Below are 22,197 nucleotides of genomic sequence, written 5' to 3' on the forward strand. Positions count from 1 at the left end.
GTCTCTCTCATGTTTATCAGTTAGGCTTATATCTATTACATGTGTGTGTAAGACAAACTTCCCAAGTGGCTCCACCTGTCCATCAACAGGCCCATAGAGAACTCACCGAGCACTGAGTCCCCCACCAGCAGCCACACAACCACCGCGTCCAATCACCATACGTTTCCTGAGATTCACCGACGAGTCCTACAGGCGGCGAAAATCAACACCATTACAGTGGGAAACGCCAAACTCACCTTACACCAGGACCAGTCAAGCTGGAATACGCCGAAAGATCAGAGAGTTTGACGAGAGAGTTTGACGAGGTGAAGAAATACTCCATTGACCAAGGCATCTTTAGGGGATTCAAATACCCAAACGAGCTCAGGATTCTTCACCAAGGAGCCCTGCGACACTTCAAAACTCCCAAAGAGTCAAACTGTTTTTTGAAGGACAATTCTGGCCACTGAGAAATGGACCAATAATTAAAAGTGATTACTGTTATTACTAATGGAGGTAAGACAACATATAGCCGCCATCCAATGACCCACCTGCCCCGCTAAATGTCATTATAGCCGTATAATTTGTATTCATTTATTTTAGCTGAGAGCGGGACAGGCCCTATAACCTAACCCTATAGCCTAACCCTATAGCCTAATCCTATAGCCTAACCCTATAGCCTAGCCCTATAGCCTAACCCTATAGCCCAACCCTATAGCCCAACCCTATAGCCTAACTCTATAGCCTAACTCGATAGCCTAACTCGATAGCCCAACCCTATAGCCTAACCCTATAGCCTAATCCTATAGCCTAATCCTATAGTCTAACCCTAGAGCCTAACCCTATAGCCTAACCCTATAGCCTAACCCTATAGCCTAACCCTAGAGCCTAACCCTATAGCCTAATCCTATAGCCTAATCCTATAGCCTAACCCTATAGCCTAACCCTATAGCCTAACCCTATAGCCTAACCCTATAGCCTAACCCTATAGCCTAACCCTATAGCCTAACCCTATAGCCTAACCCTATAGCCCAACCCTATAGCCCAACCCTATAGCCCAACCCTATAGCCCAACCCTATAGCCCAATCCTATAGCCTAACCCTATAGCCTAACCCTGTAGCCTAACCCTGTAGCCTAACCCTGTAGCCTAACCCTATAGCCTAACCCTATAGCCTAGCCCTATAGCCTAACCCTATAGCCTAACCCTATAGCCTAATCCTATAGCCTAACCCTATAGCCTAACCCTATAGCCTAGCCCTATAGCCTAACCCTATAGCCTAACCCTATAGCCTAACCCTATAGCCTAACCCTATAGCCTAACCCTATAGCCTAACCCTATAGCCTAATCCTATAGCCCAACCCTATAGCCTAACTCTATAGCCTAACCCTATAGCCTAACCTCGGCCTACTAATGTTTTAGCCTACTTTTACATCCCCTTTTTTAAATGATCATTATTATTTGTAGTAATCATTTTCACATCCACCATTTACAGCCTGTCGATTACAACACATTTACAGACCTAACGAGAGGCTCAATGCGTCAATTTCATGCCTATGGCCTTATCCTGTTGATATTCTGTTTTAATCAAAACAAACAACTTATCCTATAGATCAGATCCCTCTTAAGGATTTGCTCCATCATTTCTGTTTTATTTGTTTTTGGGAACACAGAATTGAGACTGAGCGTGGGGTTAACAGATCCAACGGGATATGTCGAGTTGTTTGGGAACTTGGCTGGGGTGTTCAGAGATTGTTCTTTTATGTAAACTATTTATTTTATAATGTGATCGCAGCTGTAACTGTTATCCACCTATACCCAGAGATGACTTGCACTAGAGTTCCAATTACTGTTATCCACCTATACCCAGAGATGACTTGCACTAGAGTTCCAATTACTGTTATCCACCTATACCCAGAGATGACTTGCACTAGAGTTCAAATTACTGTTATCCACCTATACCCAGAGATGACTTGCACTAGAGTTCCAATTACTGTTATCCACCTATACCTAGAGATGACTTGCACTAGAGTTCCAATTACTGTTATCCACCTATACCCAGAGATGACTTGCACTAGAGTTCCAATTACTGTTATCCACCTATACCCAGAGATGACTTGCACTAGAGTTCCAATTACTGTTATCCACCTATACCCAGAGATGACTTGCACTAGAGTTCCAATTACTGTTATCCACCTATACCCAGAGATGACTTGCACTAGAGTTCCAATTACTGTTATCCACCTATACTCAGAGATGACTTGCACTAGAGTTCCAATTACTGTTATCCACCTATACCCAGAGATGACTTGCACTAGAGTTCCAATTACTGTTATCCACCTATACCTAGAGATGACTTGCACTAGAGTTCCAATTACTGTTATCCACCTATACCTAGAGATGACTTGCACTAGAGTTCCAATTACTGTTATCCACCTATACCTAGAGATGACTTGCACTAGAGTTCCATTACTGTTATCCACCTATACCAGAGATGACTTGCACTAGAGTTCCAATTACTGTTATCCACCTATACCCAGAGATGACTTGCACTAGAGTTCCAATTACTGTTATCCACCTATACCCAGAGATGACTTGCACTAGAGTTCCAATTACTGTTATCCACCTATACCAGAGATGACTTGCACTAGAGTTCCAATTACTGTTATCCACCTATACCCAGAGATGACTTGCACTAGAGTTCCAATTACTGTTATCCACCTATACCCAGAGATGACTTGCACTAGAGTTCCAATTACTGTTATCAACCTATACCCAGAGATGACTTGCACTAGAGTTCCAATTACTGTTATCCACCTATACCAGAGATGACTTGCACTAGAGTTCCAATTACTGTTATCCACCTATACCCAGAGATGACTTGCACTAGAGTTCCAATTACTGTTATCCACCTATACCCAGAGATGACTTGCACTAGAGTTCCAATTACTGTTATCCACCTATACCAGAGATGACTTGCACTAGAGTTCCAATTACTGTTATCCACCTATACCAGAGATGACTTGCACTAGAGTTCCAATTACTGTTATCCACCTATACCCAGAGATGACTTGCACTAGAGTTCCAATTACTGTTATCCACCTATACCCAGAGATGACTTGCACTAGAGTTCCAATTACTGTTATCCACCTATACCCAGAGATGACTTGCACTAGTCCCAATTACTGGTTGATGACGTTGACTAGTACCTTAAATCTACTGCCATGGTCCAGGTTATGTAATAAAACTGAAAAATACTATGTGCTCTAAAAAAGGAAAAAGCAGACATCGCGCTATTGCAAGAGACACACCTCTGTGATGCTGAACATGCTAAACTCCGCAGAGCTTGGGTGGGACAGGTGTATTTCTCAACTTTTAAATCAAACAGTAGAGGTACAGCCATACTTATCCATGAGCATGTGTAACGGATGTGAAATGGCTAGCTAGTTAGCGGGTACGCGCTAGTAGCGTTTCAATCAGTTACGTCACTTGCTCTGAAACCTAGATGTAGTGTTGCCCCTTGCTCTGCAAGGGCCACGGCCTTTGTGGGGCGATGGGTAACGATGCTTCGTGGGCGACCGTTGTTGATGTGTGCAGAGGGTCCCTGGTTCGCGCCCGAGGTCGGGGCGAGGGGACGTACTAAAGTTATACTGTTACACATGTTCCATTCATAATTGACAAAAACATATCTGATCCGGAGGGGAGATTTATTCTGGTAACTGGGTCACTGTATAAGCAACCAATTACTATCTTCAATATATAACAGTGACTCACCCCATTCCGTACAAATTTGCGCAACCGCGACATTCAAACGAGGCTGCAATGAAAACTAATGTAACCGTAGCGACGGTGTCGACATCAACATCTGGGGTGTGAACTACGTTTCTATTCAAGTGTTGATTGACATGGTAATGGACCAATGGTATTGCTTTACAAATGGTATTGATATTACATTTGATCTGGAAGTATCACGTTTTTTTGGGCGCTAAAATAAGGTATGTACAAAAGTGAGTTAGTCACCGTTACGTCCCTAACACAGATAGTCCTGCTTTCATGTCAAATGATAACTCTGTTCAATGAGCATTGTTTCTCGTTTAGAGTGCTGGCTAGAAATTATAATTCTAACCTCAACCCAACCCTGGACAAATAATTTCAAGACCCCACCACAAATCCTAGATCTGCAAATATGTTGAACTGTGTTACTAAAGACATGGGACTGATAGATATCTGGAGAGAGACTAATAGCTCATCTATGGACTATACATACTACTCTAATGTCCATAACACCTACTCTCGTATAGATTACATCTTTATCACAAAGATTTTCATAAATTCTGCCACGTGTACAATCGGACCCATAGCACTTTCAGATCACGCCTTTGTCCACCTCCGATTTGACCTCTGCAAAAACATCCCGAGGTCAAAGAGCTGGAAATTCAACACCATGTCATCAAACGAAGCGTTCCATACATTGGTAACTACATGGATAGACGACAACACACAAGACAACAAAGACTCTCCTGTTTCTCCGGCCACAATGTGGGACGCTGCTAAAGCCACACTAAGAGGTCATGTAATTGCATATGCTTCCTCTAAGAAAAAAGCAATGGAAGCACACAGGCTAGATCTTGAGAGGGAGCTGGAACGCTGTGAAAAAGTACATAAACAATCCCCAGACAACACCTCCTGGAGTCAACTTAAAGCAGCCAAAGCCAAACTGAACTTGGACTATACTCAAGAGATAAAAAAGAATACCATGAGTATAGTAACAGGCCTAGTAGATTGCTTGCTTGACAATTTTAAAGAAAGAGCAGTCAGAGCGTACAATCATGGCCATCCGAACAGCAGAGGACGAGGTCACATATGATCCAAATAAGACAAATGTAACTTTATGATTTTTACTGCAAACTGAGAAAAAAACTTCTAAGTAAAAACATACGGAGGCAGAATGCCATTCCTTCCTAGAGGGAATCTCGCTACCTAAACTATCAGAGACCGACCAAGATCTCAACTCCCCCTTCACTCCTGAGGAGGTCCTGGAGGGAATTACCTCCATGCCACCTAACAAGTCCCTAGGCCCAGATGGATTTCCCAGACAGTTCTACAAAGTTTTTTCATTCCAATGCTGGATGATTTTTGCAAAAATGGAGCTCTCCCAGACTCTATGTACATAGGTCTCATTACAGTGCTGCTCTAACAGACAAGGAGCCTCTATCTTGCTCGTCCTCCCGGCCCATAAGCTTGTTGGATTTCCACTACAAAATAATTACCAAATTGCTCACCAAAAGACTAAACATTCTTCCCAAAATAATAAAAGCGGACCAAACTGGATTTATTAGAGACAGATACTCTTCTGATAACATTCGCCGTCTTTTTGATATTATTGATCAAGTAAACGCACAGAAGACCCCTGTCCTGCTGGTTTCACTGGATGCTGAGAAGGCGTTCGACAGGATGGAGTGGAGCTTTCTGTTCTCAGTCTTAGAAAAGTTCAATATGGGCCCAAACTGTATTAAATGGATTAAGTCCCTATACTGTCATCCAAAAACCATGGTGACTACTAATGGTCTGAATTCTGACAGATTCCCTTTGGGACGTGGCACAAGACAAGGGTGCTCGCTGTCCCCCCTGCTCTACCTGTTGGGGGCGGAGCCTCTGGCAGAGTTGATAAGGAGCAATCCAAGTATTATGGGTGTTTGGCCTTCAGCACAAGATTTCTCTCTACGCGGATGATGTCTTGCTCTATATATCCAACCCTGAGAAATCCCTCCCATTGTAGACACAATTGCTCAGTACGGCAAGTTTTCAGGATATAAAAAACATTTGAACAAATCCACTGTTTGCCCTCTCAGTCTTACACTCAACAGCTCTATGAAGACACAGCTCTATGAAGACACAGCTCTATGAAGACACAGCTCTATGAAGAACGTTCCAATGGAAGACACAGCTCTATGAAGACACAGCTCTATGAAGACACAGCTCTATGAAGAACGTTCCAATGGAAGACACAGCTCTATGAAGACACAGCTCTATGAAGACACAGCTCTATGAAGACACAGCTCTATGAAGACACAGCTCTATGAAGAACGTTCCAATGGAAGACACAGCTCTATGAAGACACAGCTCTATGAAGACACAGCTCTATGAAGACACAGCTCTATGAAGACACAGCTCTATGAAGACACAGCTCTATGAAGAACGTTCCAATGGAAGACACAGCTCTATGAAGACACAGCTCTATGAAGACACAGCTCTATGAAGACCGTTCCAATGGAAGACACAGCTCTATGAAGACACAGCTCTATGAAGACACAGCTCTATGAAGACACAGCTCTATGAAGACACAGCTCTATGAAGACACAGCTCTATGAAGACACAGCTCTATGAAGACACAGCTCTATGAAGAACGTTCCAATGGAAGACACAGCTCTATGAAGACACAGCTCTATGAAGACACAGCTCTATGAAGAACGTTCCAATGGAAGACACAGCTCTATGAAGACACAGCTCTATGAAGACACAGCTCTATGAAGACACAGCTCTATGAAGACACAGCTCTATGAAGACACAGCTCTATGAAGAACGTTCCAATGGAAGACACAGCTCTATGAAGACACAGCTCTATGAAGACACAGCTCTATGAAGACACAGCTCTATGAAGACACAGCTCTATGAAGACACAGCTCTATGAAGAACGCTCCAATGGAAGACACAGCTCTATGAAGACACAGCTCTATGAAGACACAGCTCTATGAAGACACAGCTCTATGAAGACCGTTCCAATGGAAGACACAGCTCTATGAAGACACAGCTCTATGAAGACACAGCTCTATGAAGACACAGCTCTATGAAGACACAGCTCTATGAAGACACAGCTCTATGAAGACACAGCTCTATGAAGAACGTTCCAATGGAAGACACAGCTCTATGAAGACACAGCTCTATGAAGACACAGCTCTATGAAGAACGTTCCAATGGAAGACACAGCTCTATGAAGACACAGCTCTATGAAGACACAGCTCTATGAAGACACAGCTCTATGAAGACACAGCTCTATGAAGAACGTTCCAATGGAAGACACAGCTCTATGAAGACACAGCTCTATGAAGACACAGCTCTATGAAGACACAGCTCTATGAAGACACAGCTCTATGAAGACACAGCTCTATGAAGAACGTTCCAATGGAAGACACAGCTCTATGAAGAACGTTCCAATGGAAGACACAGCTCTATGAAGAACGTTCCAATGGAAGACACAGCTCTATGAAGAACGTTCCAATGGAAGACACAGCTCTATGAAGAACGTTCCAATGGAAGACACAGCTCTATGAAGAACGTTCCAATGGAAGACACAGCTCTATGAAGAACGTTCCAATGGAAGACACAGCTCTATGAAGACACAGCTCTATGAAGACACAGCTCTATGAAGAACGTTCCAATGGAAGACACGGGGGTTTCAATACCTTGGGATCTTTGTAACACCTGATCTGAATTGCCTTTTCAAGGAAAATTATCTCCCACTCCTGTATCGAATCAAGAACGATCTCCAAACCTGGATCTCCCTCCCAATTAGCCGGAAGAATTAATGTCATCCGTATGAACATCCTCCCTAGACTGAACTATTTATTTCAGATGCTCCCATGCTATCTCCCAGCTTCCTTTTTCAAAACAACCAACCAAAGCATCACCAAATGTATATGGATCAATAAAAAACCTAGGATCAAGTTCTCCACTCTATCGAAATCTGAATCTAAGGGCGGTCTTGCCCTTCCCTCCCTTCAATTGTACTACTGGTCTGCCCAAATCAGCAACATGCTAACATGGATCACAAACAGACAAGAGTCAACGTGGATTCAGATAGAAGCCCAATTCTGTGGTCCATTACCCCTCAGCTCAATTATATTCATTAATTACTTTAGTGAAGTGGGCAACATAGCCAAAACCTTTGTGATTCACAGCACCCTACTAGCATGGAGGGACTGTAAGAAATACCTTGGCATTTCCTCCCAAAAATGTTCTCACTCGCAACCCAGACTTGGAAAAAACCCTGAGTGATGCCAACTTTCCTCTTTGGCATTCTCTAGGACCTTTTCAGACCTGTTTCATCAGAACACCACTACACTGAAATCCTTTCAAGAGCTCTGCAGTGAATTCAATGTGCCAAGATCCAATTACTTTTTTTTTAATCTTCAAATTAGACACGTAACTTCCTCATTTACTTCCAAGGGGAGGTTTAGAGCTCAGCTGAATGAAGTTGAGAGCCTTCTTGCTACCCCCAGGGAGACTCCATAGAATGAATACAGACATTTATCCTGATTGTAAAAGATGTACACTACCGTTCAAAAGTTTGTGGTCACTTAGAAATGTCCTTGTTTTTTGAAAGATAAGCACAATTGGTGTCCATTGAAATAAAATAGATCAGAAATACAGTGTAGACATTTTTAATGTTGTAAATGACTATTACACACACACACACACACACACACACACACACACACACACACACACACACACACAGGTCTCTCAGACCTTTGATTGTTTTGTGCCACCATGGCCACAATAATCTATCACTGAATGTCCGAGTGTGACCCCCTCCCCATGGGTTACTGCAGCTAGTGCTGCCAGCACTGCCACTGCCTGGGTGGAGGCACCCCACCGGAATCCCCACCGGCTAGGTACAAGGTCGTCAAGGTTCTCATTAGCAGCTTTGAGAAATGTCCTTGTATATGATGCTCACCTATCAGGGGGCTTTGCAGGACCAACCCTGCCAGGCAGGCTCAGAATCTTCAGGTCTCTGTCCATATTCCTCTTTGTGTTTTGGCTGCATATAGGCTACTTACAGTTGGCCCATAAAAGAGATAAGGACTTCCTCTTTAGTGTATGGGTCGCTCAGGTGGGTGTCTAGGGTATAGGGTCGGGGACCGTTCCGTCATGATAGGACAATAAATAAATGATATGTATATCCCTCATCTGCACAACAGTGAAAGCGCTCTCTCTCTCAACCGCTGCACACAGACAAACATTGGTTCTGGGATATGCAAATGTTTCCTTTCTCACTCACTTAAAAACAAAAACACACACCCCACCTTCCATCACATCCACACATACCCACATACTGTGCTTTCTATGTCCTCTGTTTACCATGTTTTTACTCCCCACCATGTTGATTGAGGACTTTTATGTTCCAATTCGTTATATTTTAAGATGTTATTCTACTGGTTATCTTTCTTCTAATGCCGTCTTATCCATTTATAAAATAATATAAATGGAAAGTTAAATAATTATTTTTACAACATTCCCTATCTTGAAAGGTACAAGTGTAGTAGTACTTTATTTAACAAATTGTTTAATTGTATTGCTTTTCTAATCTATTTTTTTGCTATTATTGCAATCCCTACCATGGCTAGAATGAGTGTCATTGTTAGAATAGCCATGGAGTAGTCTGTGTTTCGCAACATTTGGTTGTTAATATACAGTTTATCGACTACGAGGGCTACACACTTCCCTTTCAATCTTTTCTCCTTGAAGATTGGGTTCAGAACTTTGCACCGTTTTGTAATCTCCCTCGGGAAATGATCACTCATGCCTATTTTCGTGCCAGCGAGTCTTTTATCCATTACTGTATCCTTAAAGAAAAAAGAATTGATACTCCTCGTTTACTCTCCGTCATGTTTGAGTGTTGCTTGATTTTGTCATATTTGACGATACATTTCTCAAGCCTTATGAGTGATTTTGTGTTGTTTTCCAGATTGAACGTTATTACCCACGAGTATAAGAAGTGATAATATATAGTCTAACTTACAGATACTGAATATTACGTTTATATCTTGAGGCGATCTGCACCGCTGTGTTCAGTCTGCAATCTTGAAATCTTTCAAAACAGGTGATTACTTGATACATTGGAAAGAATTTACAAAAATAGTAAGCAAACTAGAATGCTATTTGGCCCTAAACATAGAGTACCCAATGGTAGAATACCTGACCACTGTGACTGACCCAGAATTAAGGAAATCTTTGACTATGTACAGACTCAGTGAGCACAGCCTTGCTATTGAGAAAGGCTGTCAAAGTCAGACCTTGCTCTCAAGAGTAGACAGGCTGTGTGCACACTGCCCACAAAATGAGGTGGAAACTGAGCTGCACTTCCTAACCTCCTGCCCAATGTATGACCATATTAGAGAGACATATTTCCATCAGATTACACAGATCCACAAATAATTCAAAAACAAATCAAAAGTTGATAAACTCCCATATCTATTGCGTGAATTAGGCCGTCATTGTAAATAAGAATTTGTTCTTCACTGACTTACCTAGTTAAATAAATGTAAAATAAAAATGTTTTTTTTTAACCACAGCAGCAAGATTTGTGACCTGTTGCCACAGAAAAGGGCAACCAGTGAAGAACAAACATTGTAAATACAACCCATATTTATGTTTGTTTATTTTCCCTTTTGAACTATTTGAACATCGTTACAACACTGTATATATACATAATATAACATTTGAAATGTCTTTAATCTTTTGGACCTTTTGTGAGTAATATTTACTGTTAATTTTTTATTGTTTATTTCATTTTTGTTTACAATCTATTTCACTTGCTTTGACAATGTATACATATGTTTCCCATGCCAATAAACCCCTAAATTGAAATTGAATTGAGAGAGAGAGAAATAAATAAGAATAAGTGATACGTCGTTTCAAGGGGAGCTTTTGTGAGCTTTCTCTAAAACCAATGATCACGCTATGTAAACATGAATGTTCTGCAAGCTAGTGTGTGCAACAGTTAACATGTCCCAACGCCACAGACAGTAGGTTAGTTTAGAGGTCAGAATGGATGGCCCTAAAAAAAATATAGCGTTAGCAGAAGGGACAACACATAAACAACCCTCACTTGATGTCGGAGTATGGTTTGATGCACTATCCGGGCATAGTTGTCCAGTTTCACTCCCGAGTTGCTTCGACTTCTCATGTTGTTGGGGTGATGATAATCGTCCGTATCCGTTGTTGAGCGAGAAACGGAAGTTCGAGTTCTCCCCGAGACTCGCTTCGGCATTAGCCTACTTCACAAATATCTCTATTGTTTGACACGACGAACAAGACGAAGTTTAGAGGCGATAGAAAACTTTAGCTACAATGTAACGCTAAATGTTCTGGCGAGTTACAATGTACCATCGGACGAAATAACAAATGTTACAGTAGTAGTCTACCATCGCCGCACCGCCTCCAAACGTTATAATATCGATGAGCGAGTTATGGCTGCACAGAATTAACACTGTAGGTTGAAATTCGATATCATCCTAAAAAAGACTACCATCAGCTGTTCCAACCTAGAAGTTCTACGAATCAACTGGTACACGCAAAGCAGCCATACACAAACTGCTCTGTACTTTGACTGTATCGCGTTTGTTGCTATCGAATTCTTCAGACAGCGAGTTTCTGCAGACGACAAAAAAATCCTCTTAACTCATGGAACATGGTGTGAACTAAAACCAGGAAGAGTGCAAAACTATTCCAACTATTACACAATCAAACTGACAACTGAAACAATAACCAAAATAATGTATCCGTAATTGATAAAGATATAATTATGGTATAGTCACTGGGATATTTGGGGCGTGTTATTGGAAATATGTAGGGAACTGTTTTGTTTTTAGGTGTCTGCAAGGACAGTGGAACTGGAGCGTTCGATTGTTTTACGAGCAGGTGTATGTATATACAGTACCAGACAAAAGTTTATTTTTACTGTTTTCTACATTGTATAATAATAGTGAATACATCAAAACAATGAAATAACACATATGGAATCACGTAGTAACCAAAAAAAGTTTTAAACCAATCAAAATATATTTGAGATTCTTCAAAGTAGCCACGGCTAAGGGCTGTTTTTATGCGCAACGCTGAGTGCTTGGATACAGCCATTAGCCGTGGTATTTTGGCGATGTACCACAAATCTCCGAGGTGCCTTATTGCTATCATAAAGTATTTACCAACGTAATTAGAGCAGTAAAAATATATGTTTTGTCATACCCGTGGTATAGGGTATGATATACCACGGCTGTCAGCCAATAGGCATTCGGGGCATTATCACTTAAATATTTTTAAACTGGGTGGGTCAAGCCCTAGAATGCCTATTGGCTGACAGCCGTGGTATATCAGATGGTATACCACCAGTATGACAAAACATATATTTTTACTGCTCTGTCTCTTCCCGACTCCCGGTCCCTGCTGTACAAATTCATTACTATGGGACAGTTGGAGACTGAATTTGAATGTTTAAACAATATTGCAAATGTCGGAGAGACAGCAAGGTTTATACAAATTTCCGCTGTTGAAAACTAAATGTTAGTCTAAAAGAAATGTGAAATAATGTCTAGATGCTTTTTATAGTGGATATCAAGTTTATAAATTGCCTGGCTGGGCTGATGAGACAGTGGATTGCGCAGTCAGATGGGACAGAGTAAATAGGTATTTCAACGTCATAGATTTAGCCGGTGGTAACTTGTGGAATAGACAATGGCTGGAATGCGCTTTTAACCAATCAGCATTCAGGATTAGACCAACCCGTTTTATAAATATATATAATGTGTGTGATGGTATGTGTAGACAATATGGACAGCAGATGGATAGAATATGTAGCATATCTGAAGAATAGCCTATGTACAGCAATAGACGAATAGGATAAGCCTTGACTAGAATACAGTATATACAGTTGAAGTCGGAAGTTTACATACACTTAGGTTGGAGTCATTAAAACTTGTTTTTCAACCACTCCACACATTTCTTGTTAACAAACTATAGTTTAGGCAAGTCGATTAGGACATCTACTTTGTGCATGACACAAGTAATTTTCCCAACAATTGTTTACAGAGAGATTATTTCACTGTATCACAATTCCAGTGGGTCAGAAGTTTACATACACTAATTTGACTGCCTTTAAACAGCTTGGAAAATTCCAGAAAATGTGGTCATGGCTTTAGAAGCTTCTGATAGGCTAATTGACATAATTTGAGTCAATTGGAAGTGTACATGTGGAAGTATTTCAAGGCCTATCTTTCAAACGCAGTGCTTCTTTGCTTGGCATCATGGGAAAATCAAAAAAAATCAGCCAAGACCTCAGAAAATAAATTGTAGACCTCCAGAAGTCTGGTTCATCCTTAGGAGCAATTTTCCAAACGCCTGAAGGTACCATGTTCATCTGTACATAGAATAGTATGCAAGTATAAACACCATGGGACCATGCAGCCGTCATACCGCTCAGGAAGGAGACGCGTTCTGTCTCCTAGAGATTTACATACTTTGGTGCGAAAAGTGCAAATCAATCCCAGAACAACAGCAAAGGACCTTGTGAAGATGCTGGAGGAAATCGGTACAAAAGTATCTATATCCACAGTAAAACGAGTCCTATATCGACATAACCTGAAAGGCCGCTCAGTAAGGAAGAAGCCCCTGCTCCAAAACCACCATAAAAAAGCCTGACTACGGTTTGCATTTGCACATGGGGACAAAGATCATACTTTTCTGGAGAAATGTCCTCTGGTCTGATGAAACAAAAATAGAACTGTTTGGCCATAATGACCATCGTTATGTTAGGAGGAAAAAGGGGGATCTTGCAAGCCGAAGAACACCATCCCAACCGTGAAGCACGGGGGTGGCAGCATCATGTTGTGGGGGTGCTTTGCTGCAGGAGGGACTGGTGCACTTCACAAAATAGATGGCATCATGAGGTAGGAAAAATATGTGGATATATTGAAGCAACATCTCAAGACATCAGTCAGGAAGTTAAAGCTTGGTCGCAAATGGGTCTCCAAATGGACAATGATCCCAAGCATACTTCCAAAGTTGTGGCAAAATGGCTTAAGGACAACAAAGTCAAGGTATTGGAGTGGCCATCACAAAGCCCTGACCTCAATCCTATAGAAAATGTGTGGGCAGAACTGAAAAAGCGTGTGCGAGCAAGGAGGCCTACAAACCTGACTCAGTTACACCAGCTCTGTCAAGAGGAATGGGACAAAATTCACCCAACTTATTGTGGGAAGCTTGTGGAAGGCTACATGAAACGTTTGACCCAAGTTAAACAATTTAAAGGCAATTATACCAAATACTAATTGAGTGTATATAAACTTCTGACCCACTGGGAATGTGATGAAAGAAATTAAAGCTGAAATAAATCCTTCTCTCCACTATTATTCTGACATTTCACATTCTTAAAATAAAGAGGTGATCCTAACTGACCTAAGACAGGGAATTTTTACAAGGATTAAATGTCAGGAATTGTGAAAAACTGAGTTTAAATGTATTTGGCTAAGATGTATGTAAACTTCCAACTTCAACTGTGTATTTTGTGCATAAAAAAGGAACTGGTTCAGTGTATTGACTACACTGTGTTAACCAGGAGGGGGCGGTAGAGACACGTTTCAATACCACAGTCCCGTGTGTGTGTGTGTGTGTGTGTGTGTGTGTGTGTGTGTGTGTGTGTGTGTGTGTGTGTGTGTGTGTGTGTACCTGTGTATAGCCGCCAGCGTGTTCTACGAGTGGTTGTCTAGTGCTCACTGAGTGTTCAACAGCACAGATGAGTAAAGAGGTTCTTTCCTCTACCTCTCCTCCACCACCCCTCCTCTCCACCCCTCCTCTCCTCCTCCACCTTTCCTCTATCCCTCCACCCCTCCTCTACCTCTCCTCTCCCCCACCCCTCCACCAACCCTCCTCTCCTCTTCCACCTTTCCTTTATCCCTCCACCCCTCCTCTACCTCTCCTCTACCCCTCCTCTCCTCCACCACCCCTCCTCTCCACCCCTCCTCTCCTCCTCCACCTTTCCTCTGTCCCTCCACCCCTCCTCTACCTCTCCTCTCCCCCACCCCTCCACCAACCCTCCTCTCCTCCTCCACCTTTCCTCTATCCCTCCACCCCTCCTCTACCTCTCCTCTACCCCTCCTCTCCTCCTCCACCCCTCCTCTGCCCCTCCTCTCCTCTACCCCTCCTCTCCTCCACCCCTCCTTCACCCCTCTACCCCTCCTCTCCTCTACCGCTCCTCTCCTTCACCCCTCTACCCCTCCTCTTCTTCACCCCTCTACCCCTCCTCTCCTCTGTCTTCCCCTCCTCTCCTTTTCTACCCCTCCTCTCCTCCACCCCTCCTTCACCCCTCTACCCCTCCTCTCCTCTACCCCTCCTCTCCTTCACCCCTCTACCCCTCCTCTCCTTCACCCCTCTACCCCTCCTCTCCTCTACCCCTCCTCTCCTTCACCTTCACCCCTCCTCTCCTCCACCCCTCCTTTACCCCTCCTCTCCTCTACCCCTCCTCTCCTTCACCCCCTTCCTCTCCTCTACCCCTCCTCTCCTTCACCCCTCTACCCCTCCTCTCCTTCACCCCTCTTCTCCTTCACCCCTCTACCCCTCCTCTCCTCTACCCCTCCTCTCCTCTACCTCCTCTACCCCTCCTCTCCTCTACCCCTCCTCTCCTCTACCTCCTCTACCCCTCCTCTCCTCTACCTCCTCTACCCCTCCTCTCCTCTACCCCTCCTCTCCTTCACCCTCTACCCCTCCTCTCCTCTCGTCTACCCCTCCTCTCCTTCACCCCTCTACCCCTCCTATCCTCTACCCCTAGACTCCTTCACCCCTCTACCCCTCCTCTCCTCTACCCCTCTTCTCCTTCACCCCTCTACCCCTCCTCTCCTCTACCCCTCCTCTCCTCCACCCTTCCACTGCTCCACCCCACGTCCCCCCCCCCCATCTCTCCTCCACCCCACCACTGCTCCACCCCACCTCTCCTCCACCCTACGTCTCCACCCCCCCATCTCTCCGCTCCTCCAGTGGATCCTAGGATGGAGGCTCGTCTGTGGGTAGATCATCTGGGTTGGAGTGAAGACCTCCTCTGAGCTCCAGGCATGCTGGTTGTCTTTGTGACTCATTGGTTCATAGCCCCAGTCTATGTCCCAAGTGGCACCCTATTCCCTCCGATAATGCACTACATATGACTCGGGCCCATAGGACTCTTGTGAAAAGTAGTGCACTACATATGACTCGGGCTCATAGGGCTCTGGTGAAAGTAGTGCACTACAAAGGGAATAGGGTGCCATTTTGGGACGCATCCTGTCCCATAGAGAGCTCAGGGGAACAACAATACAATTATTTAATGGGATGTCTGTTTGACACATGTACATGTGTGTACACACACACACACACACACACACACACACACACACACACACACACACACACACACACACACACACACACACACACACACACACACACACACACACACACACACACACACGTGCGCGCATGCCACTGCACCACAGCAGAACCTGAGACAGAGCTGCATTTCCTGATACAATGTCAAGAATATAAAACAATTAGAGAGTGGTTTCAAAGGCCTCTCTGATGAGAATAGGCTCCCCGTCCTGTTGGGGGAGGACGCAGAGAGCTGTGGGTTGGCAGAGCACTACATTGCAGCCTGCCATAAGATGAGGGACAGTGTCTGACAGGCCAACCAACCTGTACATGTTCTCTATGCCTTTGTTATTGTTATCGTCCATTGTATGGTTATTTTAACCCTTGATTATTGCTGTCACTGTTGTCCCGTTGACAATATTGATTACCAAAGTAAACTTTGGCAATATGTACATTCTTATGTCATGCCAATAAAGCTAATTTAATTCAGAGACAGAGACAGAGAGAGAGGGGAAGCGAGAGAGAGAGAGGGAGACAGAGAGAGAGAGAGAGAAGCAAGAAAGAGACCATCTCAGCTAACTGGTCTCTGATCACCACTATTCTATCTCTCTCTATGATACATACTTGGCTGACCCTGACATTGTGCAAGAAACAGTAGACCTACAGATGAAGGATCTTAATTTGATCACTATTTCCTTGCTGAGAATTTTCCTGCAGATGAGCTTTGTGATGATATAAATTCACTGAAAACACTAGTGCACGGTTATATTAAGAATATTGCACTTAGTATTGCATCATGTAGCCTAACGAACCAATCAAGCAACATTATGGACTAAACGTTCAAATCCTGTTGCTGCAGGATTATTTTGCTGTGACAAAATAGGTCTAATTAAGATCTTACATCTGTAGCAATCTCAAATACCTATGCTGTGCATGTCTATGAAACCATATGGGTTGCACACAGTCATTATTTCTCCATGCCACAATAGATCATGATGAACTGTATTTAATATACCCTGCATTGCAGTTTGGTTAGAAAACTAAAGTCAAATGTATTTCTCTTCGCAGTATTTTTATTGGTTTTGTAGCATCTCATTTCAAACCTTGATATTTTCTAACTGACTTGGAAATAATTTTTCGGGCAAAAATAGTATTTGTGATGCGTGCTCAAAGCCAGAAGTATGTAGACCGTTGAGTTTTACAGCGTGTTCGGGTAATCTTGTACAGTTGTCGGATCTTAATTCGATCTCTCTTCCTGCACTGCAGGAAATGCAGATGAGGTTCATGACTCATATAAATTCACTGAAAACCCACATTAACACACAGTTACATTATCAGTATTGCACTTTTCATGTAGTCTAGTTTTGGCCAGCTAATAGCCTAACTGCCGATCAAGCAACTTTATGGACTCAAATCCTGTTGGTGCAGGATTATTTTTGCTGTGACAATACCGGTCAAATTAAGATCCTACATATGTACAAACATTTCACAAATATGTAAACAACGTCTATTCTTTATTTCCAAAGTTTGCGTTATGAAAATACAAGAATAATAAGAGACTGATATTAGTAGACTGTAGTAGACACACTGAAAAGACTGATATTAGTAGACTGTAGTAGACACACTGAAAAGACTGATAGTAGTAGACTGTAGTAGACACACTGAAAAGACTGATAGTAGTAGACTGTAGTAGACACACTGAAAAGACTGATATTAGTAGACTGTAGTAGACACACTGAAAAGACTGATATTAGTAGACTGTATTAGACACACTGAAAAGACTGATATTAGTAGACTGTATTAGACACACTGAAAAGACTGATAGTAGTAGACTGTATTAGACACACTGAAAAGACTGATAGTAGTAGACTGTAGTAGACACACTGAAAAGACTGATATTAGTAGACTGTAGTAGACACACTGAAAAGACTGATATTAGTAGACTGTAGTAGACACACTGAAAAGACTGATATTAGTAGACTGTATTAGACACACTGAAAAGACTGATAGTAGTAGACTGTATTAGACACACTGAAAAGACTGATAGTAGTAGACTGTATTAGACACACTGAAAAGGGGCTCATAAAGACAAAGGAAAATCTGGTAATTTAAGAACACTCTTTATTTTGTATTGCACATTGTTTTGTGACCAGAGGAGATTGATATACGTTGGTATCTATGGCAACCATGTAGTTTAAGTACGTATAATACAACGAATAAGATACTTTAATGACATTTGTTCAAATGAGTACGAATGATAACAAATGGTATAAATAAGAAATCTTAATAAAAAATATAGCATTTTGATGCTGTTCATCAGACCACAGACTTAACATAATTCCCAACCTTGAGACTAGTTGTAATCTCACAAAATACTGACTACTATATAAATATTTGTTTAATTACATACATACAGTAAATACATATATGAAAACGATTTAAATATGTTTCTATATATAAAAAGTAGAAAAAAGTGAGCATGCATAAACATGAAGTTGGATAGAGAGCACTTGGACCAAAGGCCATTGCAAAGACAGGAGATGAGCTCTCTAGTACATCTCTATATGCATAAAACATCTGGCCTAGAGGTCAAAGGTGAGGTCAATCATTACACATAACCATTGCTCCATGTCTGTTCTCACTCTCACTCTCTATCTATCTATCTCGGTCCCTCCCTCTCTCCCCCTCTATCTCTGGTTCAATGACACTTCGGTTTCTCTCTCTCCCTTTCCCTTTTTCACTCTCTTTAAAAAAAAAAAATATTTTACCCAGAACACAAAGTTCCAAAGTCTGACGTTATGACATTGCCTATCTCACCACGTCACTATCAAGTATGATCAAAGTAGGATGCGTGTACAATGAAAATGTATCTGATTCGGATTTTTTTTAAAGGCCACGTCATCTAATCCGATTGAACTGATACTGCATGGCAGATATAGTTGGAGGATAAATTCCTCGATGGCAAAGCGAATATAGTCACCATTACGTTGAATGTGAGTGTGTTGACTGTTAACATTTGGTGAAGCACTTTGAAAGGCTATGTTTCGGCGCCTAGCTGCTGTTTGTCTCTGGCCAGCACCCTGTATGAAATATTAGTAGAAATATTGAACAACCTTATAACCAAAAATCCATGTGTCTGTCACATTGACATGCTGTTCCCCTTGGTACGGTCCAAAAGCTAGCATTTAATATCACATCTTCACTCTTAGAACAAAAAAGTGTTATCTAGAACACAAAAGTGTTCTTTGGCTGTTCTCATAGGAGAACCCTTTCTACCTGGAACCAGAAAGGGTTCTCCCTGGAACCAGAAAGGGTTCTCCTACGGGGACACCCGAAGAACCCTTTTGGAATTATTTTTCCTAAGAGTGTAACCCTCCCTTTTGCCTAAGGAAAATCCTAAAGGACGATATATTCTTAGGAACATCTTAATAAGGGGTTTGTGAAAGATGCTTTAACCCTGTCATATTAGGCTAACGCTTGCCCTTATCAGCATCTCATCCGCTTACTTTGGTAAAGTCAGAAAGATAGAGTGAAATATAACAATCCCCTTTGCCTAAGCGAAATCTTAAGGAATATTTATATTTTAGGTATACCTCAACCCTTCCTTTAAGATATGTTAACCCTTCTCATACTTCAGCTATACCTTATGAATACACAGATTGTTTTGCATAGATAGATGTCACGCCACATAATGTCTGCATGTTTGGCTATGTAGAGGAGAGGGAGGGTCCATGGAGAACAGATTGGGAAACATGTTGGGAGCGTTACTCCGTCTTCTCTTCTAGGACTTTATGGGTTGGCTGAACATGCAGTGGCCCCCCCTGGAGAAGAGAGGAGAGGAGAGGAGAGGAGAGGAGAGGAGAGGAGAGGAGAGGGTGAGAGGGGGGAAGGAGAGGAGAGAGAGAGGGTTGAGAGAGAGAGAGAGAGGGGGGAAGGAGAGGTAAGAGAGGGGGTTGAGAGAGAGAGAGAGAGAGGGGAGGGGACAGTAGATACATTTTTTTTTTAATGAATCAACAACATGTTGTTTTTTTTGTTCAGCTCTATTAAATGAAAAGCGAGTCAATGGGATCTTTATGAGACATTAACCCCTTGTTTCACAAAAGAAGACTAGACAAAATGGCCTGACTGACATACTGGGCAAGAATCTACTTTCATACATGCAACTGGGAGACAAATAAGACAAGGTCAAGTCAACAATGTAGTGGAGTCATGCAGCAGCAGAGTGGTACCTTGGTACTGTAACGTACCATTAGTTATGACACACAAGTGTTGCCCAGGTGTGGTACCTTGGTACTGTAACGTACGATTAGTTATGACACACAAGTGTTGCCCAGGTGTGGTACCTTGGTACTGTAACGTATGATTAGTTATGACACACAAGTGTTGCCCAGGTGTGTGTGACAGATACGTTACCTGCAGATTCCAGTGGAGCACTCGTAGTTGTTTAGACAGTACGCCCCGTAGGGTTTAGTACCCATGGTCCTCCACAACGGGGTCATACGAGCCATCCGCTTCAGTGCCCTCTGACCTTCTGGCTGGAGATGACCAGAGCTGGGTGGGACATCCACAGACGGAACAGGGCTGGCAGACGACTGATTGAAACGTACAGATATAGTCAATGAAGAGAGATCCAACAGTACAGACAGTTAGAGACAAAGGTAGAGACAGCTAAGTACATATATCCTACATAAACATTATGAATGTCTAGTGGGAGTATGCTCACTCTGATAAAATAAAATAAATCACTTAACATCAAACTATTCAGTCAAATTCTTTACATTCATTATCTGTTTGAGGTGGTTATATTGTACACTGCTAATACTCAGCAACGGTATACAGCAATGCTAAATATATATAATGTCTATATTTTAAAATTATTCTAAAGGGTTGGCTGTTCCAAAGTTCCGTAGAACGTCTAGGGAGGGAACAGAGCAGGCAGACGCCTGATAGACAAACACAGATATAGTCAATGAGCTATCGTTGTTCCTGACTTATAAAATAAAAAATACATTTTAAAAAGATGACAAATTAAATCTCACCACAATATTTCTCGCAGTAAATATGTATTTTACATTTAAACGGAGATTAACTCCTGAGATTGTAAGGAACTTCCACTGCTGATACATTTTTCAATTCTTTCCACATTTTCAAGTTCCTCGCATGGACCTAACCCTGTATTGTTTGAGGTTGCATGTTCACTTTGACTGTGTCCAAAGATATTTCACAAATGAAGAAACTCTAAAATAAAGGCTTGGTCTTACCTGCGGACCGAGCACCAGAAACACCAGGAACCATGTGAAGGCTATCATGAAGTAGTGTTGACGGTCCTGCATGTTGGAGTAGGTCAGATGATATAGAAAGACAGAAGTAGAGTAGATAGAACTTTTCAACAGGTATTGTACTGTGTCCTCAGTAACTGGAGCTCTGGTGGGATCTCTCTTCTCTCTGCAGAAGTAGATTGTCCCATCCTCTTTATAGTCCCCCTTCCTCTCTCTCTCTCTCTCTCTCTATCTCTTGGTGTCTCTCTCTCTCTCTCTTGCTGTCTCTCTCTTGCTGTCTCTCTCTCTCGCTCTCTCTCTCTATGTCTCTCTCTCTCTATGTCTCTCTCTCTTGCTGTCTCTCTCTCTTGCTGTCTCTCTCTCTTGCTGTCTCTCTCTCTTGCTGTCTCTCTCTCTCTTGCTGTCTCTCTCTCTCTTGCTGTCTCTCTCTCTCTTGCTGTCTCTCTCGCTCTCGCTGTCTCTCTCTCTTTCTCGCTGTCTCTCTCGCTCTCTTTCTCGCTGTCTCTCTCTCTCTCATCACGTGTTTGTTCAAAGTTTGAAGATCGTTCTGATCAGCTTTTCTCTAGACGGGGCCCTAAACCGTGAGTCAACAGAACAGTACAGCAGTACACACACAAATGCACACACACACACACACACACCTGCAATACAGACACTGCTGGCATGGACGTGAAAGTGAGGGGGGGGGGGCGAAGGGGAGGTGGAAGGGGGGAGGTTGAATAATGATGGGGAGGGGAGGTTGAAAGGGTGAGGGGGGAAGGGGAGGTTGA

The 22,197-nt window shown here is 42.5% G+C and overlaps 2 protein-coding genes across 4 annotated transcripts in view; both read right to left on the reverse strand.

The window, feature by feature from the left end:
- The window catches only part of phka1a (phosphorylase kinase, alpha 1a (muscle)), a 56,274-nt gene extending 44,711 nt beyond the window's left edge, over window positions 1-11,563 (reverse strand). The window contains exon 1 of one of the 3 annotated variants that reach the window (XM_055901307.1): window positions 10,870-11,563. In XM_055901307.1, coding sequence (XP_055757282.1) covers window positions 10,870-11,031 — 162 coding nt within the window. In that variant the 5' untranslated portion in view covers window positions 11,032-11,563. The remainder of the gene's footprint in view (window positions 1-10,869) is intronic. The other 2 variants (XM_055901308.1, XM_055901309.1) reach the window with 2 other exon arrangements.
- Window positions 11,564-18,252: 6,689 nt separating this feature from the next.
- Window positions 18,253-21,615, reverse strand: LOC129835607 (liver-expressed antimicrobial peptide 2-like). Its single transcript, XM_055901313.1, has 3 exons — window positions 21,410-21,615; window positions 20,562-20,740; window positions 18,253-19,969 (listed from the first exon to the last, which is right to left on the reverse strand). Exons 1-3 carry the CDS (start codon window positions 21,479-21,481, stop codon window positions 19,930-19,932), a joined length of 291 nt encoding a protein of 96 aa, XP_055757288.1. The 5' UTR covers window positions 21,482-21,615; the 3' UTR covers window positions 18,253-19,929.
- Window positions 21,616-22,197: the final 582 nt, after the last annotated feature.

Source organism: Salvelinus fontinalis, chromosome 36, assembly GCF_029448725.1.
Source record: "Salvelinus fontinalis isolate EN_2023a chromosome 36, ASM2944872v1, whole genome shotgun sequence".
Taxonomy (NCBI): Eukaryota; Metazoa; Chordata; class Actinopteri; order Salmoniformes; family Salmonidae; genus Salvelinus; species Salvelinus fontinalis.